At 44.5% G+C, this 26,844-nt stretch overlaps 1 protein-coding gene across 2 annotated transcripts in view; it reads left to right on the plus strand.

Annotated features, from left to right (window-relative positions):
- Nucleotides 1-160: 160 nt before the first annotated feature.
- The window catches only part of LOC110493556 (ubiquitin carboxyl-terminal hydrolase 43), a 117,122-nt gene continuing 90,438 nt past the window's right edge, over nt 161-26,844 (plus strand). For both annotated transcript variants that reach the window (XM_021567902.3, XM_090204650.1), the window contains exons 1-2: nt 161-1,321; nt 14,127-14,279. In XM_021567902.3, coding sequence (XP_021423577.3) covers nt 686-1,321; nt 14,127-14,279 — 789 coding nt within the window. In that variant the 5' untranslated portion in view covers nt 161-685. The remainder of the gene's footprint in view (nt 1,322-14,126; nt 14,280-26,844) is intronic.

The following is a 26,844-nucleotide window of genomic DNA, read 5'->3' on the forward strand; positions in this document are numbered from 1 at the left end:
ATACTGCATTCTACACTTATCTACTGTGTCTTAGTCTATGCCGCTCTGACATAGCTTGTCCATATATTTATATATTCTTAATTCCATCCCTTTACTTAGATATGTGTGTATTGGGTATATGTTGTTAAATTCTTAGATATTACTTGTTAGATATTGCCGCACTAGAAGCACACGCATTTCGCTACGCCCGCAATAACATCTGCTAAACACTTGTATGTGACCAATAAAATGTGATTTGATTTGATATAGGGTAAAATTGTAGGAGGGCGGGAATAACGCGCACTATCCACCAAACAGAAAACCATTCCGAGCGCTGCTGGAGGGAGAGAGATAAAGACCGCCAGCTGTTTGTGCTCGAGCACCGTGTCAACGACGAGGAAGTATTGAGCCGAGGATCATGGAGTTGAAGACAACTCACCTACGTGGTGGTTACTGGTTACAGGTGCCAGCTGCTTCACCATTTTACCAGCGAAACAGTATGACAAGGGCGCGCCGAGACCTGGCGGTAATTACCGGAATGTCTGAGGGACATTGTTTAGTCATGTGCCTAAACCACCGTATTGTCTATTAGCGGAGACCGGAGTGGTTTCGAGAGGAGAAGGTGTAAGGGCAGACAGGTAGGAGTCTATTGCTTCAGTAGTTGTTTCGTTTTCACTTCTTGTTACCTGGTAAATAACCAACCACCATGGATAACTACAAGGAGAGTAAGACGAGGAAACAGTCAATGAAAACCAAATCTACAAAACGCAAAGAGAAGAAATACAAAGCCGGGAAGCTTTTCAGGAGGAAATCGTTGAAGTCCGTTGGAAATTTTATGAGCAGGATACTGAAAACTTTGGGAACTTTGGCACACTTTGGCGACGTCGAGCCACCTGACGGTGAGGATGATGATGGCGGGTTCAGAGACAGCGCCGCGTGCACGTTGAGTGCCAACTCAGGGAATTTTAATAAAGATGAACTTCGGGTCTCGAGGGAGATTAAGGTGAAGAAGAGCGCCTCAACTTTGTCTTCCCATGGATCTATAAAAGACAGGCTGTCGTGGTGCTATGGCGACAAAACTCCAGGAGTCCTTGGGTTGAAGAATCATGGAAACACTTGTTTCATGAATGCGGTGGTTCAGTGCCTCAGTAATACTGACCTGCTGGCCGAGTACCTTGGTTTGGAACAATACAAGTCTGATTTGTGTCAGGGGAGAGTAAACGGAATTGTAAAAAACGAGGACGCGCAACTTGCCAGGGGTGAGGTGACCACACAGTTGGCATCCTTGGTGCGGGCGCTTTGGACCCTTGAATATACACCTCAACTGTCCGTGGAATTCAAGGTGAGTGGCTTGTGTAGAAACACTTCAAACGTAGCTCATGTTTGAGGTTTAATTGGTTATTTCCCATAACAGTTACCGCTCTTGTTCACCTATAGACTTATTTATTGCTTCAGTGCGACTCTGATCACGAGAAATGTTCAAAGCTCGGAGCAATCGCGTGCTCACCTCTACAGTTTCCTGCGCAGCATTTAATTCTAATAGGATTGGCATTTGCGAATTAATAATATTTAACTAAAGAGAACACATCGCTCCTTTTACACGAGGGTTTGTCATAGTAATAACAGTAGGCCTATGTGTGGGCGGCTATATCAACATGTCAGACTCAACAGGTTTCCACTGGGCACAAGCTGGTTGAATCAACGTTTCTTCAACCTAATTTGTCAACGTATTGTGACGTGGAATCTACGTGGAAAATACATTGGATTTGAAAAAAGTAATCAATGTTGTTTTGAGGGTGAAATTGGGGTGATATTTCAACCACAGGATTATGTCATTGTAACCGTCCCCTCGCCCATACCCGGGCGCGAACCAGTCACCCACCGCACCGCTCCACAAAAGCCGCGGGGAACCACTACTTCAAGGTCTCAGAGCAAGTGACGTCACCGATTGAAACGCTATTTAGCGAGCACCACCGCTAACTAAGCTAGCGTTTCACATCCATTACAATCACCCCCCTTTTGACCTCCTCCTTTTCCGCAGCAACCAGTGATCCGGGTCAACAGCATTAGCGCGCACCACCGCAGTATAACTTTAAACCGTCCCCTCGCCCATACCCGGGCACAAACCAGGAACCTTCTGCACACACCAACAACAGTCACCCACGAAGCATCGTTACCCATAGCTCCACAAAAGCCGCGGCCCTTGCAGGGCAAGGGGAACTACTACTTAAAGGTCTCAGAGCAAGTGACGTCACCGATTGAAACGCTATTTAGCGCGCACCACCGCTAACTAAGCTAGCGTTTCACATCCGTTACACTATCATTGTAACCAACTTTCAACATGTGCTAAAATATGTTGAATTTGTAACAATGTCAGATCTTCAATGTTATATCCACAATCAGCTAAATACAATAGGCTGACGAGTTGATTTATCTACAGCCATTCATTTGGTCTCCCATCCAGGGTTTTAACCAAGCCTAGCTTTGATATTTGTCACTGACTACTACCACTGTAGTCAGTGGCAGTAGTCACTGACTACTACCTATTGTGGGAATGATTATTGAGAGATCTCCTAATAACTAAATTTATTCGCTGTTGCTATCAAAGTCATTCCAAAGGGTAGGTTTATCAAAGTAAATTATATGTAACCATACCTCATAAGTCATATACTGACTGCATCATCAATGATACTATTTAGGCCTATATAGCATTTGCAAAGTTATCAACAGCTATTGTTTCAATGCAACCCAGGGTTCAACTAAAAATAGATAATATATAGATTTGGTTGATTTCAAATTTAATCTTCAAGTTATCATAAATATGTTGGATTCACTTCTATCTCAACCAAAAATCAAAGTTAAAGAATAGGATTAAATCAAACTTTATTTAAAGTGCATTTAAAGTTAGATTAGATTTCGTCTTATTCTTTAACTTACATCTTTGGTTGAGATGGAGACGTGAATAAAACATATCAATTATTAATTTATAGACAAACTGGATATTGAATAGTGTGGTTGGCAACGCAACCAAATATCAACATTTGATGGAGATGTGTCTTCTGCTTGGATAGTTCCATCTGTGCCACTGACTTAGTCTGGCTTTAATTACAGTTTGTCTACTAATTAATCATTTATATGTTGGATTCACGTCTCCATCTCAACCAAAAATCGAAGTTAAAGAATAGGACTAAATATAATCGAATCAAACTTTAAATGCACTTTAAATATAGTTTGATTTAGTCCTATTCTTTAACTTTGGTTCTTGGTTGAGATGGAGATACGAAACCAACATATCAATGATTAATTTATAGACAAACTAGAATTAAAGCCGGGTTAAGTCAGTGACAACCAAACACAATTCAACATCACTTTTGCAAACCGTAAATAGCCTATTAACTTGTCGACAAGTTAACTAATGATAGGTTCTCCAACTAAACCCAAAATAAAGTTTAAAGAATAGAATTAAGCCAGTGGCTCAGATGAAACTATCCAAGCATTAGATATCCTTAATTTTTATATTTGGTTGTGTTGTCAACCAAACACAATTCAGTATTACTTTTGTTATACAGTAAAACGCCTAAAGTCAAGGCTCTTACAAACTAATAACAACATTTATTCAACCTTAAAATGAGTAACACGTCAATGGTGACATTTTGAGGTTAGCCTACGGTAACAAAACATTTCTTCTTATGTAATCATAGAAAGTGTGCATGTTTTAAGATGGCATGCAGAGGTCGCAGGTCTGTGGAGATCTTCACAAGTGCTATAATAATCTGTGCAGAATATCAAACAGCTTTGATCACTTGCACTATGCATTTTTAATGTAATCTCAACTGCAATCCAGATCATTTGGTTGTGCTTTTAGATGAAGCACAGTAATAACACATTAAGTTGTTGTATAAATACAAATGATCTGAGATGGTATTCGCCATTTGAACTTTGTTGTGCTTTTAAATGGTTGAAAGCACAGCGATAACACACATAAATGACAACTAAACCAAAAATCAGACATTGATTTTCCTATGGAATTTAGTTGTGCTTTTAGATGGTTGAAAGCACAGCGATAACACACATAAATGACAACTAAACCAAAAATCAGACATTGATTTTCCTATGGAATTTAGTTGTGCTTTTAGATGGTTGAAAGCACAGCGATAACACACATAAATGACAACTAAACCAAAAATCAGACATTGATTTTCCTATGGAATTTAGTTGTGCTTTTAGATGGTTGAAAGCATAATGATAACACATTGGGAATTCAACTAACTTCTGGCTGTCTTTATGAGTGAGTGAATAAAGGTTGAAATCTTATTGATCAACCTCTCAACCAAATATTACCCACATTTCCACACTGAAATGACGTGGTGTGCCTAGTGGGTTGTGACCGGAGGGAGTACAGCTAAGGCCGGAAGCATTTAAGCTAACCCTACGCCTAACCCGTTTCCTAACCTTAACCCACAGTAAGTCTCCTAACCTGCCACGTTAATTATCTTAATTAACCCGCTGCATAAAATCTCTTAACCTGCTACGAAAAAGTCATTTCCGGTCGTATCTGTACTCCCTCTAGTCAGAACCGACTCAACAGTTCTCACGTCCTATTTCTGTGTAAGCAGACAGGTAGCATTTCAGGGGAGGAGCCTGTGGCAATGGTCAAAACAGGTGAGACATGTACTAGCATTACAGACATTGTCAAAACTCCCATATGTTTGGATTAATATCGAAATTCGGGTTCTCTTTTTCTTTTCCCCCAACACAAACATGGTCCAAACCATGTGTCAATGCCTATTGCCTAATGACCATTGACCACACATCAGGGCACATTTGCTAACTAATACGCATGCTGTGTGTGTGCCCTGTGGCTCCCACCTGCCACAAACCCAGATGAGGTGGCTTGTCTGCATTCCCTGGATGTTCTTACTGGGAGGAAGGGAGCGGTACTTCACATGCATGGATGGTGCACTGAGTTTACGGAATGCTGATGAGAGTGAGCCAGACCAAGTCAACACAGTGGTCAGGGACTGCCAGGAAAGCAGGCCAGAGTCCCAGGCGGCTGAGTCAGCGCAGGTGTCTGTCTGGCCTGATGATGTATGAATATGTATGTTTATGGTCTGGCCCCACAGGGACACCTGTGGCTGGTCATCCAGGGGCACAGTGCCCAAAGCTAATAACCCTGGGCCTGGGTGAATGACATCACTCACTCTCATTTACTGGAACCGTTGGACCTATGCTGCAAATATAGATGGTACCAGAATTCTGAATTAGAACATTTTGATTTGGTTCGGCTCATTATAGGCTCTCAGCTAATTATGATTCTAGCAGTAATTTGTGGAAATCGAACTGCGATGCAAAGATAGAGGGCCATGAGGTGAAGGATTTCATACGCTTCAGAACAGGCAGGGCAATGTGAGATACTTTTTGAAGTTTATACGTTAAGTTTTGTGTGCAGTCTCTCGAAATGTAGTACTCAGATCTATTGAATAATCAACTGCACTTGGGTATAGATATTCCCATTCATTCATTCTCATTCATTCCCTCCTCTCACTGCAGTTATAAGGATGGCTTTGACTTGAACAATACACCGATTTCTATCTGTTGGTCTTCTTTGAATGAGATGAGGATGTTTATTGCTGTAGCAGTGCAGCCAAGTGAATTTAGCCTGGGAAAGGTGGAGACCCCCTACTGAGCAAGCTCCACTGGTGCGTATGGAGAGTGCAGCAGTGAGCTCCAAAACACACAAGAAATCGTGTTGGTGAAAGACAGGAGAACACCCACCTATCCATTTACTCCTGTCCCACGTAGGAATGGTACTAGTTTGTGATGCGGAAGGATTCTACACAGTGGTTCTTTGACAGCTAATTGTTTTTGTCAATGTCCGTGTGCTTTTAAAGAGCACTAGTCAAAGGCATTGGCCTGGTAAACAAGTTCAACAAGTTCAACAGTGAGGATAAAAGTTGGCTCTGCGAGCTTTTCCCTCCCCTCACTATCCTTGCTGAGTCTGGAGGTGGTGGTTGTATCACGTTTCTCCATGACTCCTGTGTAGGCGGTGGTGGGTGTCATGTTGGTTGTTTTGGAGCACAGGCAGAGATTCAGTGTTTGTGTTTTCCTGTCTCTGCTTTCTTTCAAGACCTATGGTACTCACACATTTCCGCAGGATGTATTCATCACCATGATTAATGGTCTAGGTTCAACAGGGGGGGTAAATCAATTTCAACTACACTAGGCTATAAGACCACCCAATCTCCCCACTTTATCTTAGTGAAGGTGATGGTACAGAAACCATTAAAGGAGCAATCTGCAATATTTACAGCAGTTCAGTGGTCATTTTAATTAATGATATACAGAACACCCATTGATTATTGAAGAATACAACACAAATGCCTCATTTTATCTTTAGGCAAGTCAGTTAAGGACAAATTCTTAATGAACAGTAGGTTAACTGCCTTGTTCAGGGCAGAACAACAGATTTTTACCTGGTCAGCTCAGGGATTCAATCTTGCAACCTTTCGATTACTAGTCCAACGCTCTAACCACTAGGCTACCTGCCACCCCTCATGAGCTTGGTACAACTGTCTTACCCCACCATATCCCAAATTATAAGGTTATTTTGCTCCATTGTTCAGATTTATTGCAAACTACGTGGTAGGGCTGCCGTTTGGCCACCCCAAATATGTACTAGTGATTGTGCCTTTAGGATACAGTAAAACCGCAGACCCTCGTTCTTCCCACACAAATGCATATTTACTGCCTCCAATATAAGTCGTGGAGGTTGCGTCCCAAATGGCACCCTATTACCTACAAAGTGCGCTGTTTTTTTACCAGAGCCCTATGGGCCCTGCTCAAAAGTAGTGCATTTTATAGGAAGTACGGTACCATTTGGGATGCAGCTATAGGAGTTTAAACTTCTCCATTACAATAGCGTTAACAGAAAGCCTTTCCCAAGCTGTAAACCACTCAGAGATGATTATGGCCAATCGCAATTCATCCTTTCTTTCCTTCTCTATTCTTGATGGTAGTAAATCCCACATTAGGGACGTTGTCGCGGAGACGAGGCACACTGGCAGCCGTCACACTGGCAGCATATCAGGAAGAGGATTTCATGTTATGTTACCGAAACTCTTTGGGAAATGAAATCTTGGAGAGCCTTGCATCCAAAATCTTATGTTGTCTTGCCATAATATATAGTGGTTTTCATTCTTTTGGAGGTGAATACATGGACATGAAGTCTAGCATCCAAACTAGTACGTCTTCTGCCATCATATATATATTTTGTGGTGAATTCAGATACAGTATTACTCAGATTAATCAGGATCAAAGAGTTGGATGAGTTTTGGGCCAAAAAACTCAGACAGGGGCGTCAAGCGTGGGGAGCCAGGAGACAGACAAGGGCATTTGCTTGGTGGCCGGGACTGCGGTGGGCCGAGGTTTGTGTTTCTCTCCCAACCGACCAGCGGTCGCCCTCCAGGGGAGAAGCGGGGGGAGGCTGCGTCGTCTGGGGCTCAGCTGAGATTGATGAGTGGAAAAAATGGAGAAAATGAGAGAGGGAACGAGGGAGGTAGAGTATGGGGGAAAAAAGGGAGCAGAAGGGAGAGGCTTTATTGAGTGTAGGGAATGGAAGGAGAGGCAGGGCAGGAGAGGAATTAAGTGATGACCCATCAGTGTCTGCCTGATCAGCGGAGGAGAGGATCGCCAACCAGCAACACCAGGCTGCTGCTGCAGAAATATGTAACAAGGAATGGAGGTGCCAGTAATGATGGTGATGGATACCATCCAGGCTCATTCCCACCAGGCAGCAACATCTGCTCTTGCGTGTGTGTGTGTGTGTGTGTGTGTGTCAACATCACAACCTCTAAATCTTATGTAATGTCCTAATTCCTCATGGTTCTCCCTCCCAGACTGTCATTGTGTAATCTAACAATGTCCATTTGACAGGCCAGGCTGGGGTGACCCTGTAAATGTGTTTTTGAAGGAGAGGAGTCATTTTGTTAATGTATGGCACTAGTCCTGACGGAGCTCTCCTTATACCTCGCTGTTTACATTAGAACGTGCATTGACAATGTCGTTCCCATAGCAACGATTAAAACATTCCCAAACCAGAAACCGTGGATTGATGGCAGCATTCACATGAAACTGAAAGCGCGAACCACTGCTTATAACCAGGGGAAAGGTGACCGAAAACATGACCGAATACAAACAGTGTAGCTATTCCCTCCGCAAGGCAATCAAACAAGCTAAGCGTCAGTATAGAGACAAAGTAGAGTCACAATTCAACAGCTCAGACACAAGAGGTATGTGGCAGGGTCTACAGTCAATCAAGGATTACAAAAAGAAAACCAGCCCCGTCTCGGACCAGGATGTCTTGCTCCCAGGCAGACTAAATAACTTTTTTGCCCGCTTTGAAGACAGTACAGTGCCACTTACACGGCCCGCAAACAAAACCTGCGGACTCTCCTTCACTGCAGCCAACGTGAGTAAAACATTTAAACGTGTTAACCCTCGCAAGGCTGCAGGCCCAGACGGCATCCCCAGCCGTGTCCTCAGAGCATGCGCAGACCAGCTGGCTGGTGTGTTTACGGACATATTCAATCAATCCTTATCCCAGTCTGCTGTACCCACATGCTTCAAGAAGGCCACCATTGTCCCTGTTCTCAAGAAAGCTAAGGTAACTGTGCTAAACGACTACCGCCCCATAGCACTCACTTCCGTCATTATGAAGTGCTTTGAGATATGGTCAAGGACCATATCATCTCCACCCTACCTGACACCCTAGACCCACTCCAATTTGCTTACCGCCCAAATAGGTCCACAGACAATGCAATCTCAACCACACTGCACACTGCCCTAACCCATCTGGACAAGAGGAATACCTATGTGAGAATGCTGTTCACCGACTACAGCTCAGCATTTAACACCATAGTACCCTCCAAACTCGTCATGAAGCTCGAGACCCTGGGTCTCGACCCCGTCCTGTGCAACTGGGTACTGGACTTCCTGACGGGCCGCCCCCAGGTGCTGAGGGTAGGTAACAACATCTCCACCCCGCTGATCCTCAACACTGGGGCCCCACAAGGGTGCGTTCTGAGCCCTCTCATGTACTCCCTGTTCACCCACGACTGCGTGGCCATGCACGCGTCCAACTCAATCATCAAGTTTGCAGATGACACTACAGTGGTAGGCTTGATTACCAACAACGACGAGACGGCCTACAGGGAGGAGGTGAGGGCCCTCGGAGTGTGGTGTCAGGAAAATAACCTCACATTCAACGTCAACAAAACAAAGGATATGATTGTGGACTTCAGGAAACAGCAGAGGGAGCACCCCCCTATCCACATTGATGGGACAGTAGTGAAGAGAGTAGTAAGTTTTAAGTTCCTCGGCGTACACATCACGGACAAACTGAATTGGTCCACCCACACAGACAGCGTTGTGAAGAAGGCGCAGCAGTGCCTCTTCAACCTCAGGAGGCTGAAGAAGTCACCAAAAGCATTCACAAACTTCTACAGATGCACAATTGAGAGAATCCTGTCGGGCTGTATCACCGCCTGGTACGGCAACTGCTCCGCCCACAACCGTAAGGCTCTCCAGAGGGTAGTGAGGTCTGCACAATGCATCACCGGGGGCAAACTACCTGCCCCCCAGGACACCTACACCACCCATGTCACAGGAAGGCCATAAAGATCATCAAGGACAACAACCACCCGAGCCACTGCCTGTTCACCCCGCTATCATCCAGAAGGCGAGGTCAGTACAGGTGCATCAAAGCAGGGACCGAGAGACTGAAAAACAGCATTTATCTCTAGGCCATCAGACTGTTAAACAGCCACCTCTAACATTGAGTGGCTGCTTGACACACTGACTCAACTCCAGCCACTTTAATAATGGGAATTGATGGAAATTGATGTAAAATATATCACTAGCCACTTTAAACAATGCTACTTAATATAATGTTTACATACCCTACATTACTCATCTCATATGTATATACTGTACTCTATATCATCTACTGCATCTTTATGTAATACATGTATCACTAGCCACTTTAAACTATGCCACTTTGTTTACATACCCTACATTACTCATCTCATATGTATATACTGTACCCAATACCATCTACTGCATCTTGCCTATGCCGTTCTGTACCATCACTCATTCATATATCTTTATGTACATATTCTTTATCCCTTTACACTTGTGTGTATAAAGTAGTAGTTTTGGAATTGTTAGGTTTGATTACTCGTTGGTTATTACTGCATTGTCGGACAAGCATTTGCACAAGCATTTCGCTACACTCTCATTAACATCTGCTAACCATGTGTATGTGACAAATACATTTGATTTGATTTGAAGGTGATGTGGGGTACTTGTGAGACCAATGCTAAAGAAGGAAAAGTCAAACACTCTCCAGCTCACTGTCTTGGATGCCAGGGCAGGCGTGGTGTCTGTGTGTGTCTGTGGTGTGGTGGTGTGTGTGATGTTATTGCCTGAGTGTGGGGGTCTCAACCTCTCCTAAGACATGAGAGGGTGAGAGAGGACAACATTGTAAACTGCCCCTGGAGACTGTGTAGGTTAATGGTGTACCTGTGTTTATTTAAGAGGCTAGGTTAGGTCACCCTCAACTGTATTATGAGTGTTTGCAATCGTTTCTATCTGTCTCTTACCCTCCAGCAAATGTTTGCCTCACCTCTCTAGTAAGAAGTAACTTGCAAGGCACCATGACATGACAGAAAGAGAGTGCACTGTAGGACCGTACAGTCTGCCTATGTTTACTGCGGTTATGGAATAAGGTGCATCTTCACCATGGAGACCAGCAGTACCCTAAAGACAGCTGAGGAGTACAAACAGCTTTTAAAGAGGGGAGCAAATATGGTCTGGCATCTTCAGCTGTCACACAGTGACACACACACACACAAAGTCATAAATCATTCAATCCAACAAACTGTGTAAAACACATTTTACATTTCTACTTCTTGACATAGCAATCTTTGGCTATCCGATTAATTTTACACCCAGGTTCTCTCATATCCCTTCAGTGTTTACCAAATAGCCTGGATTATTATTCCCATGCTCCCCGTGGGGACAGAAACACAGTATATCATGTTTGTTTTGGCACCTTCATGGCCAGTCATTAAATGTTAGTGTCAGGTGTCTGAGCTGTCTGTCTGTGATTTGGTTGGTTATGAGGATGACAATAAATGGAGGCTGATACAGACTTACTCAAACAGGCCTCAAAATGAGAATGTTATTCGTACTACTTTGGTGGGATTACGCCTCTATCTCCTCTCAGGCATAGGGTGGGTGTGAAAAGTAAAGACTGTGTTGATATGTCTATGCAGATATCAAGGGTAAATCCTTTGAACAAGAAGTGCAATCTGTTGTTGAAGGATGGGATGGGGTCCTTACTTTCCTAGCAACAGTGCTGCTGTGCAGACCCATTAACATGCCATTGTAGCAGGATCACCTCTGGACGTCAACATTACAAAATGTGTGCACACAGCAGACCATAACCCCTCTCTCCAAGCGCTCCTTCTCTCAACTCCCTGTCCTAATGAAGCCATCACAGCTCTGTGACGTCATCAGGTTTCTGCTTCCCAGACACAACGGGCCCACGATAACCTTGGACACATCGGTTGCTGTCCCCACCACTCTCTCCGCCACCCCTGACTCTGTTTCCCCCTTTCCCTCTTACCCTTTCTGGGGTAGCAACATAACGTAACATAACTGCACTGTCCTTTGATAGGCAGAGAGAGTAACTAGGATTAGTGAGGGGGGGAAAGGCAGTGTCTTAAATGGACCCTATTCCCTATATAGTGCACTACTTTTGACCAGAACCCTGGTCAAAAGTATTGCACTACATAGGGAATAGGATGCCATTTCAGATACAGCCACAGTCAACATGTCCCACAGTCAACATCTCCCTCGGAGGGCCCCTTTCATAATGATTAAGCTCATCAGTGGTCCATCTCAGGTAGTAGGGAGGTAGGGGGCCTCCCATCCTGTCCCATGTTTATATTTAGAACACTGGCGGTGTGATGCAGCAATTTTTTATGAAGGGTGGAGGAGCGTCTGGGATCGGGCTCTGTTACTCAGAGGGTGAAGGGAGGAATGGAGAGAGTGTGGGGGGGGGGCTGGTGGGAATGGAAAGAGCCACCTGGATGTCCTGATGGTGTTGTTGTTAGCTACACCTGTCACTGTCTCAAGGAGAGTCAGGGTTGGGTAGATTACTTTCTAAATGTTAGTTACTAGTTACTTATCCAAAATTGTAATCAGTAAGGTAACTTTTGGATTGCCCAAACTCGGTAACGTAATCTGATTACTTTACCCTTAAGAGGCATTAGAACAAGACAAACAATTATCAATCAAACACATTTGGTGTGTCATCGTAGACTTGTGGTCTCTGACTTTGGTCAGACTCGCTCAGGTAGAACAAACTAACTTTCCATATTTTCAATGCAAAATATAATGTCATTGAGAAAACAGAAAGGTTTCTTAATATATACTACATGACCAAAACTATGTGGACGCCTGCACACCTAACTTCTCATTCCAAAATCATGGGCATTAATATGGAGTCGGTCCCCCCTTTGCTGCTATAAATAACAGCCTCTGTTCTTCTGGATAGGCTTTCCACTAGATGTTGGAACATTGCTGCGGGGACTTGCTTCCATTCAGCCACAAGAGCATTAGTGAGGTCAGGTCGGGCACTGATGTTGGGCGATCAGGCCTGGCTTGCAGTCGGCATTTCAATTCACCCAATAGGTGTTCAATGGGGTTTAGGTCAGGGCTCTGTACAGGCCAGGTAAGTTCTTCCACACTGATCTCTACAAACCATTTCTGTATGGACCTCGCTTTGAAACAGGAAAGGGCCTTCCCCAAACTGTTGCCACAAAGTTGGAAGCACATAATCGTCTAGAATGTCATTGTATGCTGTGGCTTTAAGATTCCCTTCACTGGAACTAAGGGGCCAAGAAAAACTTCAAAAACAGCCCCAGACCATTATTCCTCCTCCACCAAATTTTACACTTGGCACTATGTATTCGGGCAGGTAGCGTTCTCCTGGCATCCGCCAAACTCAGATTCCTCTGTCAGACTGCCGGAGGGAGAAGCTTGACTCATCACTCTAGAGAACGCGTTTGCTCTGCTCCAGAGTCCAATAGCGGCGAGCTTTACACCACTCCAGTCAACCCTTGGCATTGCAAATTGTGATATTAGGCTTGTGTGCGGCTGCCTGTCCATAAGAACCCATTTCATGAAGCTCCCAACAAACCGTTCTTGTGCTGACGTTGCTTCCAGAGGCCGTTTGGAAATTGGTAGTGAGTGTTGCAACCGAGGAAAGACCATTTTTACAAGCTACGCACTTCAGCACTCGGAGGTCCCATTTTGGGAGCTTGTGTGGCCTACCACTTCACGGCTGAGCCGTTGTTGCTCCTAGACTTTTCCACTTGACAAACTGACTTGTTGGAGAGGTGGCATCCTATGACGGTGCCACGTTGAAAGTCACTGAGCTCTTCAGTAAGGCCATTCTACTGCCAATGTTTGTCTATGGAGATTTCATGGCTGTGTGCTTGATTTTATACACCTGTCAGCAACAGGTGTAGCTGAAATAGTCGAATCCACTCATTTGAAGGTGTATCCAAATACTTTTGGTGGTGTAGTGTATTTTTTCACAAACTTCCTTTTTGAATTTAAAAGTAATCCAAGGAGTATCTGTAATCTGATGACAATATTTTTTCTGGTGGGGAGGGGGGGGGTCTTTGTTGTTAAAAAATATATATTTTTAAGGAACTCAGTCTGGCTTTCAACTTACTCTTGATTGTTGTAATAGCAGACTGCACAAGGCCATGTCAGCTAACGTTTTTTTTAGCTAGGTTTTTTAGCCCATAGATTTTGTAGAAATGGGGGGCCTGTGTGAAAAGGTTTAAGCACCCCTGACGTAACTTGTTCCAGTTTTTTTCTGTTATCAGATAACATGTAGCTGATTACATCTACATCGTTTTTTGTCCGTGTTCGATATTCCCTGTTAGGTTGACCGGTCAGCCTGTAACTCTTAAGGTTAATATCTTTGAGCTTCTACTGTAGTTTGTTGGAAAGTCGTTTTTATGTCTTTTGAAATGTCCTCATCTGATTTCCTCCTCCCTGTCTGTCCCCAGAGTATTGTGTCCAAGTATGGCTCTCAGTTCAGAGGGAACTCTCAGCACGATGCCCTGGAGTTCCTGCTCTGGCTCCTGGACCGGGTCCATGAGGATGCCAACCCCACCACCACCAACAACCACAGCAGCAGCAAGACCAAAGCCAACGGAAAGGTAGGAGCAGACCAAACACGGTCACAAAGTTGTCATGAAGCCCAAAGACATTCAAATGTCATAGACATTGTCTTGTGTTGACAATGTCTATGACACTGTCAAAATAAGAACACCTGTCACCAAACTGAAACATCTTGAAAAATATTGATCACTGTTGTGATCGAACGGTCCTGACTCATGACACATTGTAGATATACTGTAGCCAACAAGGTCGCTGAGGTAAGGTTTTTGGCTGATGGTAGTACTGTGTTATCCAACTGTGGCTGCAATCCAAAATGCAAAGGGCTCTCTGCATTCTACAGTAGCAGCGTCGTCAGTCTCAGCTGTGTGAGAGCAGAGGTACAGTTGCAGAGGCCAATAATAGCTTCTTATTCAGGTGGAAGAGTTGCAGAGGCTTGAGTCATCATATCACCTGGGTCCCACTCATGAGCACACACACGTATTGCTTTGCTCATCGACTAACTTACTTTAGAGCGGGGCACGTACACACACACACGTGCATAATGTAGGGTGGGGCCGTTGGGACGAGAGATTTCTACCGCTAGGGCCACCACTGGGCCACCTTTGCTAAATGAAAATAGGAGAAACACTGAGAGATTGAACTTGGTTAGCATGTATCAACATCTATTTTTTCGCATTCAATTGAGTCATATTGCAAGCCTTGGTTTTGCTCACAGCCTAACCAGGTTACTCCTAGTGCAGTAGAGCAAAACAGCTCTGAGGTTCCCATGAATGCATATTTCTATTCTCAAGAGATACAATAGAGAGTCGTTATGAAGAGCTTGTCTCAATGACAACAAAGCGAATTCCACAGCATTCTGCAGCGATACGCCATCCCATCTGGTTTGCGCTTAGTAGGACATTTTTTCCCCAACAGGACAACGGCCCAACACACCTCCAGGTTGTGTAAGGGCTATTTGACCAAGAAGGAGAGTGATGGAGTGCTGCATCAGATGACATGGACTCCACAATCACCTGACCTCAATCCAATTGAGATGGTTTGGGATGAGTTGGACCGCAGAGTGAAGGAAAGGCAGCCAACAAGTGCTCAGCATTTTCAGGTCTCAGCATATGTGGGAACAGGTGAAGCTGGTTGAGAGAATACCAGGAGTGTGCAAAGCTGTTATCAAGGCAAAGGGTGGCTATTTTGAAGAATCTGAAAGTATATTTACAATGTAGAAAATAGGAAATATAAAGAAAAATCCTTAAATAAGTAGGTGTGTCCAAATGTTAGACTGGTACTGTGTATATATATGTATTACAATAAACAAACATAGTCAAAAACAATAGACAACATAACTGACTATTAACTGTCTTGATGAGAGGCGGGTCATCAGCTTAATGAGCAGGCCTCCTCGTTAGAAGAGTCGACCAATAGCACAGGCCGCAGGCCAAGGAATGAAGGCCCCACCGCGGGCCCTCTCCTCAGCTCCTCTTGCGTTTCCTGAAGAGAATAGTACAAAAGCACCGTACTTGTCATATTCACCCAGCCAGGTCACAGAAATCAATGAATGCATTTGAGGAAATAGAGACACGGAATGTGTGGGATGAGGCCACTTTATAATCCCATTCCATTTACGACCCTGGTCTCTTTCTCAGTGGGAATGATGAGTCTAGCCACTGCGGCGTCTGAGTGTTGTGTCACTCATGGCTGTATTACTATTTACCCACCGGGGCCTCTGAAACGATCCTTTGTGTTTGTGTGTCTGTTTGTGTGTAGCAGGAGAGGTTGAAGTGGCAGCCTGCTGTGTGATGCCCCCTCTCATTCTCTCTCTTTCCATCCATCTCCTCTCTCCTCTGTCTGCTGCTGCAGAGGGGAAGGGATCAGCGGAGGGTGTACCGCATTGGCAGAGAAAGCACGGCATACTATGACTTATAATGTGGATGTGATCTCTAATATCATTTGAATGTAAACACACATTGCCCCTTTAGGGTGTGCGATGGTTACAATGATGCCTCGCTTCGTTGCGCTTCAACCGTATCCCCTTTGGCTTTTGCTCATCTCCGGCCGCTATTATTAGCCAATGAAGTCCTTATTCTCAGTGACTGCCATCGCGACGCCTCCTAACAGCTAATGCCTTTCTCTGCGGCTACGCTATAGAGGAGGCCCTCTATGCCACGTCAACAGCTCAGGGCTCTGGTTGTCATTAGCCTTCGCTGAATCACGGCTCCGTAAAGCCGCTTTGCCGACGCCTCGGCCCGAGAAAGAAGGAGGTATTTCAGAGAACGCTGTGTGTATGTAAGAATGTGTGATCCATTTCCATTATTTTCTGTAATTGAATTAATTCTCTGTGTTTGGTTGTAGCTCCATCTTTCTCACCTCCCTCGTCTCCTCTACTCTCCTCTCCTCCTCCGTCCTACTCTCTCTCCATTGACTGGTGTTAGAGCACTGATGGTGGGCATTGCGGCGTACAGCGTACACACAGATAGCAAATGGACAGAACAGATTGATAGATGGATGGGTGTATGGATTGATGAGCTGAGAGAGAGTGAGAGCAGGACAGGATGACACCTCCGTCGTCAGAGCCTGTGAAACGGGCGTTTCAAGTGAGAGCAAAGAAGACCCAGATCAATCTGCTGACTTGACAGAAACCTGAGGAGACACATTCTGATCCTGCCTGCCTCTTTCACTGAGTGAATGGTACCTTTCTTATACAGTGAGCTCTAAAAATATTAGGAGAGTGACACATCTTTTGTTTTGGCTCTGTACTCCAACACTTTGGATTTTAAATGATACAATGACTATGAGGTTAAAGTGGAGACTATCAGCTTTCATATGAGGGGTATTGTCATCCATATCAGGTGAACCGTCTGGAAATTACAGCACAATATCATACCCCCTGAACAAGGCCGTCATTGAAAATAAGAATTTGTTCTTAACTGACTTGCCTTGTTAAATAAAGGTAAAATAAAATAAAATACCCCCAAGACATGCTAACCAGTTTTTTGGGGGTATGATATTTATGCTTCTAACTTTCTCACTCATCATTATTCACGATTCATTCAGGAATATCCATAATCATGGTAACATCCACATTAATGTAGAAGTGTTCAGAAACATATTCTATTCTCATTTACAATAAAAGTGACTCCAAAATGACACAATACATTATTGACCATTCATTTCTATTGGGCACAAAATAATCTGAAACACAACCAAAACGAACAGCAAATGCATCCAACACATGTCTAGTCACAAGCTTGATGTATGTAGTCATTGCATGCTATGAATGTGGGACCAAATACTTAACTTTTTACTACTTTAATACACATATAAGTGAATTTGTCCCGATACTTTTGGTCCCCTAAATTGGGTGGACTATGTACAAAAAGTGCTGTAATTTCTAAACGATTCACCCAATATGGATGAACATACCCTCAAATTAAAGCTGGCAGTCTGCACTTTATCCTCCTCGTCATTGTATCATTTCAAAGTGCTGGAGTACAGAGCAAAAATGTCGCTTTTGTAGCTCACTGTATCTCCTCCTCTACAGTAAATTTCCTTTACAACTCTATAACTGCTTAGTTTCAACATCCTTACACATCCACCTCTCTGCTCCAATGCTTCACGTGTCCCCCGTTACACCCCACTTTTACCTTTGCAAAACTACAAAAGACACATTAGTGCAGCGTGTGTTTCTTTACATAAGCATCTTACAGAATGGATGGTCTGTGTTTGAAGAGTGCATTCCTGCATTATCTACATGGACTCACACTGGCCTCCAAGGCCCATAGAACAGAGCAGAAACCTCAAACCTCAAACCTAATGCACCTGCAGTCCTCCATTTTAAGATCAGTTCTCTGTTATTGGTGTATGGGTTCAGTAGCAGGGGCCTACTTTATGTGTATTGGTTCAGTAACCGGGACCTACTATAAACCTGTGGTCCAGCATACTACCAGCCATGTGACCAGCTGAGCCGGTTCACCTTCCTCAGCCAGTGGAAGGTTACGTAAGGAAGTCGGTCAACAGAGGCAGCTCAGTAAACTGACGTTTGATCAGTTGCTGAAGGAAGCCAAGTCTCCTTGAACCAGAACCCATCGTAGTAGAAGGGGATTACAGGGCCAGTTTCAAATAACGCGTGTGTCGCCTTCGTCCAACCCCTCAGGCTTGACAACAGTATTTCTCATAATATGATATTAAAAGGCCTATCTAAACCAGTTTGCACAATATTTCTCTGGTGTCGGAATGAAAATACATCAGACAAACTCACTTCGTTCCCTTTAGAATTGTTACATCTGGCCCTTGGCCTTGACCTCCCATCCAGTGAGTGGGCATGCCTGCCTGAGTGAGTGGTTTAAAAGCCGATCCATCTTACCCTCTCTCTCTCTCTCTCTATCCATCTCACCCCTTCGGACGGTAGTGGTAAACGATGCCTAGCATCCCAACACCGCTGCTAACTCACAGAGGCATTATCTCTGCGTTAATCCATTTTAAACGTCGATAATAGCTGGCTCCTCACTCTGCGCCCGGAGAGAGTTGACAGGGTGAGTGGATGGAGGGGAAAAAAATAAGAAAAAACCAGCCTAGATGGATGGAAGTAAACTGCTTAGACTTAGAAATTTGGTCTCTGGACGTTGTGGCAGCCGGCGAGGCGGCGATAGAACACATTATTGACAGACACGGAAATTGTGGGTTTAACATCTACGGATGTGAGGGTTAAGAGGCCCTGCTCTCCAGAGAAATGTGTTTGTTTATGATACAGATCAGACGTCGATGACAGGTAGACAGGTAGGGGTTGATGGATGCTGTATCGGATGTCTCCTGTCAGTTTTGCCCATGGGGATGTTAAAGCTCTGATACTCCTCATTCAGTTGTGCCATCAGACTTGACACTGGCAGTCCGTCATATAGAGAGAATGTATCTACCATTGGACATCTCTCCGTTCCCTCTACTGCTCTGGAGCTAAATTAAGTCAGCTTTCCTCTCTTCTCTGTTGGCGCATTAGTGTTGTACATTGATTAGACATTGGGGTTCACAGGTTGCTTATCTTTCCTTTGCTTCCTCTCTCACTCTCTCCCTTTTTCTCCCATGCTCACAATCTCAACTCTGCTTCTCCCTCTCTCTCTCTCTCTCTTTCTCCTCTGACTCATCTCTCCATAAGTCTGTCTGGTCTACTTGTCAGTGATGATCTGTCTAAACCGTTGCCAGACTTCAGCTACAGCCGAGTGTTAAGATCAGGGCTGAGGGGTTGACGGGGCAGATGGCCACAGACCCTTTCTCCTTCTGCCCCGGCGATCCCGCTCAACCTCTCTCACAGGTTACTTCAAACGACACCTCTCCCGCCAGCCCCGCCGAACCCCAGCCACAATCCCATTAGAACACCAGTGACATTTCTCAGATGCTTCAAATTCCACACGGCATAGAGAGAGTGGGGGAGAGAGGGAGGGAGAAAAGGAGATGGGGCAAGACGTTTGTTGGTGGATTTTCCCCTGTCTGTTTGACTGCATGATGGGCTTCGATCCCCTTTTCCCTTCACAGATGTCTATTTTGTGTGAAATTGAGCAGCTGGAGAGGAAGGAAATTGAAGCAAAACTCCTTATTTGCTGCTTCCTGTCATGGAACAGATACCGTAACATCAATATCACCACTAATACCCCTTTTTTTGGTACACTACTGTATAAAGAAGAACACAGTGGAGAGGGGCATTGTAGTAGTGGCGCTGTGGTGTATATTTTTATCACTGAAAACATGTGGCCCCGAATGAAGGGAATCTGGGACCGATGGGGAACTAATCCCACCACTACACACACACACACACACACACACACACACACACACACACACACACACACACACACACACACACACACACAGACACACACACACACACACACACACACACACACTACCTCACCTCCTAATAGGATTTAAAACGCACAACAACAAAAAATCTTGGCTTTATGAAATATTTCTCGACATGCCTCCTTTTTCCTTTTCTCAACGTTGGATTCTTCATCCATTATTCACCCTGATCCCTTTCCCTGTCTTTTTAAAGCCTCCTTCCTCCTAACGTGGCTCCATCTACTATTCACCTATTGAAAGATAAATGATTGGAGCAGGGCCAATTTGCGTCCCCTCTCCCTGTCCCCCCCTCCTCCCTGACTCATTTCAGAATGCTTCTGAGGGATAAAAGAAAGAAAAAGTTTCAGGTGAGCTTTTGTAGTGGCATGGTATCGAGAGAAACAAATAGAAAGTTGTTGACACCAGCAGCTCTCAGCTTCAGGGATTCACCTAACTGAGCAGATAGCTGCTTTGTGTTCTTTTGTCAAACTTGCTGAATTGGGCCGTCTAGGTATCAACGCTCCTCTGTCTAGGTTTGTCTGAACAGTTAGCGCTTCTGAAAGAGCTCGCACTTTTTTGGAGACCGGGGTGTTATTTGTCTTCCACTTGGCCTTACTTTGCAAAAGACGATGCCCTGTAAACCTCTCCTCCGGTTTGCCTGATTTTCTTCCTTCAGTAATTATTTGATGGTCAAAGATGGAGATAGATACTAAGAGAGTGATACTGAGTGGTTTGGCTGTGGAAGCGTTGTTGGACATCATCTGTGAGGTCATAATGGGGTGAGAGAAGGAGTCTATCGTCGTCCTCGTGCCACAGAGTGATGAAGATAAAGGAGGAGGAAGAGTGTTTGTGTGTGCATGCGTCTGCTTGCTGCCCAAGCCAATTACCGCTCCCACAGGGGCATCAGAGAGCCACATTCACAACATGGTGCAGAGTCAGGACCCAGCCTCCCCACCAGGAGTCAACCCTGAGTCTATTATCATCCCAATGTGCCCTGGGTCTTCCACAGAGCCTCCAGAGACAGCACTCTAGCTCAGGGACCCTACCCAGGGACCCCCTATCTGACCGTGGACATCCAGACTCGCTGTGGGGTAGCTAGGCCTCTCAGAGTATTGCCCGTGACTGAAGCACCACAGGGGACTAATGAAATGGAATCTCCCTGGGGATCAGGAGAGAAGCTCAAATTAGGAGGAAGAGCGTTGGCCGCCGCTCCATTAATGGCAGGAACATTAGCCCCGGGATCGATCTGCTGAGAGGGGGGGGGGGGGGGCTTTCACAGTGGGCTTTCTAAGGTTCCTCTCACACATAACACACAAACACAGACAGATTACATATGGCTTCCAAACACACTCATATTTATACTTACTACTTCTCTCTCTCTCTCTCTTTGTCTTTCTTACTTTTTCTTTTTACTATGTCTCTATCCTCTGGGGGGGTAAGTAATGCGACTGTCCCACTTCTCCACTTTCACAGCCCACACACACACACACACACACAGGTAGGGTACCTCAGAGGTGCCACACAGAGACGGCTGACTGCCATTTTAAAGGCCTTTAATGGATCACACACACACCTGCCTAAAATATTTAATACTTTACTTAGCTAACATTTGATTAAATCCATGAATATTTCAAAAGACGCCCAGACCCCCTAAATAGTTCAGGAATATTTAAAATATTCAGCTGCATCAACACATTTGTCTCCTTTGAGAGGGAAAAAGAACGCTCATTAGTAAGTTGAGGGTGAGTCTGGTGTGTATTGAATTGTTGTTGGTGGCAGGTTGAGTTGGGTTAGTGCGGAAGAATTGACCATTCTTTCTCTCTGGGTGTAAAATCAGAGCTGGGCTCAGCCAGGGAAAGATGCACCACTCAAGCCTTTGATGAACACCAACACATGGTTTGAATGTTAAGAGCTATACACTATCATTTCATTCTCCTCCTAATTTATCATATTCAAAAATAAATCTCCTTATGTGCCTGGCGGATTTCTCCTTGACTGTTTTATTAGAGATAAAAGGCAAATGCGCACACACACACACACACACACACACACACACACACACACACACACACACACACACACACATAGGAGAGTAATATGAGCAAAATGCCTGTGTAAATGCATACCGATTATTTTGATTTGAAACATAATTTGAATAAAGCTGGATGGATTTGTAAGCAGTGAGCTTCCCTGGGCTGAAGGTAATAATGGTCCCCATGGATGAGGTTGACCTCCTGTTAGTCTCTGAGGCTACTGCTCCCGCTGCTGCTGGGACTGTTCTGTACGATGCTGTTGTGTTCCTCATTTAGCCTGGCTTACCAGACCAAGGGAAGAGAAAGTTGGCGCAACAAGGTGCATTTGCCGCGAGGACATTGTTCCGATTTTAAAGTTCACTCTCGCTAATGTGCTGGTACTACTTGGTCAAAAGTAGTGCACTACATAGGAGGAAAGTCTTCAATGGAGAAGTGCACTGCCTGGGACTTTATTGTGTGAGACTTGGCCACAGAAACCCACCTCTTCAACTGTACTCTACAGGCCTTGAGGACTTGTCATTCTCCTTACCTCACTATTTCACTCTCGTATTGCCTCCCTTTGTCGCTGTAGTCTCTGTGTGTAATGCCAACCTGTTCTGCTCGTGTGGAAAATGCCGTGAAAGAATACAACTGAATACAGTGGTGCCTTTTGTTTGCCAATAATACAAGTTCACAATGTCTGGCCTTGAGGCCCATTGTCTTGTGTCATCATATCCCACACCCATCTTTATTGTCATCGCTCCCATATAAGGTAATACCTTCCTGGCACTCTGAAGCTGTATAACTGGAGTGGTGGCTATAACGTGGCTTCACCTGTTCCGAGGAACACAGACGTTCTCTTCCACACCCTTTGGCTTGTGGCCTGACAAGAATATTTGCATTCTGTTCTCCCCTCCTCTGACCGAACACCTGACCGGACTAGCGTCCCTTTTGTTTACAGACCTTCAGCAAATGTTATTTTTGAACCCCGAGGGGCAGAAAGGTCACGGTCCTGAGTTTGTTTTTGGCTGCGTTCCACTTCACAGAGGAACAGGAGCCTGTTTTGTAACACCGCAACAGGTGTGTTTTGGTTCACCGTCTCTTGTCTGTTTTTTTCTGTTTCTCTGTCTTATAAGTGGATTTTGTTTACTTCGTAGTTCATACTCTGTCTCCTGTTCAGTTTAACTGGATTTTGTTTACTTCGTAGTTCGTACTCTGTCTCTTGTTCAGTTTAACTGGATGTTTGGCCCTTTCAGTGTCCTCTTTCCCGGTCAATGTTAAAGTACGGTTGTGGATTCTTTTATTTGGTGAGATTGCCACTTAACCCTTTGAACTCTGGTCTGGTAGACAGACAATGTGGCGACAAGGATACTCAAGGTTTCATTCTACAAAGCGGCCCATGTTGAAATCGCACCATAAAACCAACCTAGACCAGATTTTATAACCCAATTTGATGTGAAAGTGATATGAGGATTTTTAATGGATGTTGTCCTTTGTAACCTTTCAGAGCGAGAGAGAGAAAGAGAGAGTGAGAAAACAAATCCTCCACATTTCACGTTAAAAAGGAATTTGCACTGAAGGGAGCTTTGTAGGAGATCTCTTACACATGGGCACTCTTGTGGAATGTGGTTTTATCTTAGAGCATCACTTTTTACTAAAATGAAAAACCGCTGACCTCTACGACCCGTTCCTCTTCACAAAATAATAGATTTTCTCTCCTTCCTCTTTCCTCTCTTAGCTTAGGTCGGATAATTTATTTCTGAAATTAATATTTGCCTGTGAACATAGCCAGTGTGAAAATGAGAGACTGCTCTCCGCTCTTCCTCTCACCCCTCTCTGGTCTTTGCCAAGTCAGATTTGGCTCTGAAGGAGCTGCCAAGAGCTCTGTTCTGTGGCCTCTTATTTTCAGTTTTTGTCTTTGTGTGTGCGTGTGTGCGTGTTGGTTCAGCGAGCTTCTCCACAGAAACTGCTAGAGGGCAGAGAGTTTGGCTGCGCCCCATGCCATTGGAGAGTATACACCCAGTTCCAGCACTCTTTGGACAGGTCTAGGATCAGTGTTAGAAGGCTTAGTTGGCAAGTTTCACTGTGTTTTTAGTAGGGCAAGGGCGCCATATTTTTTACATGGAAAAAATGAAAACACGAAGCAGTCCAAACTCCTTGGTCCTTTAAAAACCAGCTGTATGTAAAATATTGTGTACTATAGCTTGGAAAAGAAATACATGTGGCTCTGGATGACAACAATGATGTCTCTTTTCAACATTAGGACTGTTCCCCTAAAGAAGTGAAATACGCTTTTTGTTTTGTTTCCTTGCCACGATACTGACGAGTATACTGGTATTGTCCCCGCTCTAGTTTTTAGGCACACGTTTGCCTATATGTGCTCAGTGGGCCTGTTATGGCCAAATTGGAAAGGAGTGGCCTCTCTCTCTGTGTCTGATGGTATAATAACCAACAGTGAAGAGAGAAAACCATTACATATATTTACTGCCCTCTACTTCAACAGTTGATATGTATTCCTCTAATAGGAATATAGTGGTGACCTTCATCTAGTGTCTGGACAGATAGAGAGAGGTGACATAGAGTGTGCAATGCTGTCATAACTGATAGAGAGAGGTGACATAGAGTGGGCAATGCTGTCATAACTGATTTAGAGAGGTGACATAGAGTGGGCAATGCTGTCATAATTGATAGAGAGGGGGGACAGAAGCAGAGAGACAGGGATGGATGGTCTACAAGTATGAGGACAGAGGGAGGGAGGGAGGGAGTAAGGGAGGGAGGGAGGAAAGGGTATAGAATGCCTTTCGTTTCCCCTTTCATCATCCAGACGGCCACATTACCGTAATCCTGCACTGAATAGACCCGAATTAGCAGCAGCTCTCCGCGGCTAAAAGAATAGGAGTGAGTCAGCCCCTTTACTGCAGGGCAAGCATTTCAGACCCCCTCCCTCTTTCCTTGCCCCCCCCCCCCCATCTCTGTTCCTGCTGACCTCTTCCCTTTCTTTTCAACTCCTGCCATCCATGCTGCCATGTCCCCCTGTCTGCTCTGTTGAGTTCTTAATCCCCCCTTTAACCGGAACAGAACATGAAGTTGGGACAGAAAGTTGGAAACAAAGTTGGGTTGTTAGGTGAGGGAAGAACACACCAGGAACCTGGATAGAGACCAGGGGTTGGGGGTCAACTCCATTTCAATTCAGGAAGTAAACGGAATTCATGTCAATGAGGAAAATAATAATTGTAATTAGAATTTCAGTTTACCTCATGAATTGACTTACTTCAATTGTAATTGACCTCAACCCTGCTAGACCCATTACTTTCCTTCCCTGTTGTGTTCTATGAAGCTTCAGAGCGTGCTGATGACACGGTTGCGCTACGCCTTCCATCTGAATCCGCTCACACCGTCCAAACTCTGGAAAGGAACGACAGGAGGCGGTGGGGCTCTTCTGTAAACGTGAAAACAGCCGGCTGTGTCAATATTGGCTTGTCTCATCCGCACGCGCAGCGGGACAGATGTCATCTCGTACAGCACAGAGAACCGCTGAGCTGCCGGCTTACAGCATGTGCTTCTGTGGGGTGTCTGTGGAACATATCCAAAGAAAGTTTTTGTACACACACACACACACACACACACACACACACACACACACACACACTCACACACACACACACACACACACACGTACACACACACACACACACACACACACACACACACACACACACACACACACACACAGTCTTCTGAGACTCCATATAGTTCGCACACTCACATCCCATTCAGTGTGTGTGAGGGAGGAAAAAGATCCAAGAACAGAAACCATCACAGGGGACCAAATTCTGTTCTGTCAATGCCTCTTCCCATATCTCTCTACTACATCCATGAATGGAGCCACTCTGGATTCTTTGCCACAGAGCATGTCGCTACCCACTGGGCACACACTGGTTGAATCAACGTTGTTTCCACATTTCAGTGAAATTATGTTGAACCATCGTGGAATCTGTGCCCAGTGGGTATTAAGATTCAGCTCAGATCTATGGCTGACAGTTGGGCTTCTGGAGCTGCTGGGATTGACTCAGAGACACTATAGGAAGCACAGGTGGTAGTGTTAAGCTCAAGAGTCCAACTATTGATTCAACTTTTGTTTTGAAATGATCACTGGCTCAGAGACCGGTTTGATTCCTGCTGAAATTAGTCAGAACCACTATAAGTGGTAGGAAGCACAAGTGATTTTGCTAACCCCTTCAGAGTCTGATCTAGAAGCAAATGAAATACACAGAAAATACCGAAATTCAGGCACTTTGTCCCAATGTAATTAAGCTCTAGTCTTACATTTGATTTAAAAAAAATGTGTTTTGAAATGATCACTTAATCTGGGTCTCGGAAGTAATCACTGGCCCCGGGACTCCGGTTTTATGACTGTGGTGATGACTGTGTTTTACATTTAGTGGTTATTAGTCTAATGCAGTTTAAACGTTGACTGAAGATTCACTGTGGATTCGGTCGTGTACAAAAACACAGTTGCTGACTTTGCGTTCAAACATCTTTAGCATATTTTAGGGCTGGGATTGCCAGGGACCTCACGATATCATATCACGATACTTACACTACCGCTCAAAAGTTTGGGGTCACTTAGAAATGTCCTTGTTTTTGAAAGAAAAACACTTTTTTTTTTGTCCATTAAAATAACATAAAATTGATTATAAATACAGTGTAGGCATCTACTTTCCTGTATGTTTTTCTCACAATTGTATTTTGAAATTTGCAGAAGGTTAAC

The sequence above is a fragment of the Oncorhynchus mykiss genome, chromosome 17 (assembly GCF_057628025.1).
Source record: "Oncorhynchus mykiss isolate SJ-2025 chromosome 17, ASM5762802v1, whole genome shotgun sequence".
In the NCBI taxonomy this organism is placed as follows: Eukaryota; Metazoa; Chordata; class Actinopteri; order Salmoniformes; family Salmonidae; genus Oncorhynchus; species Oncorhynchus mykiss.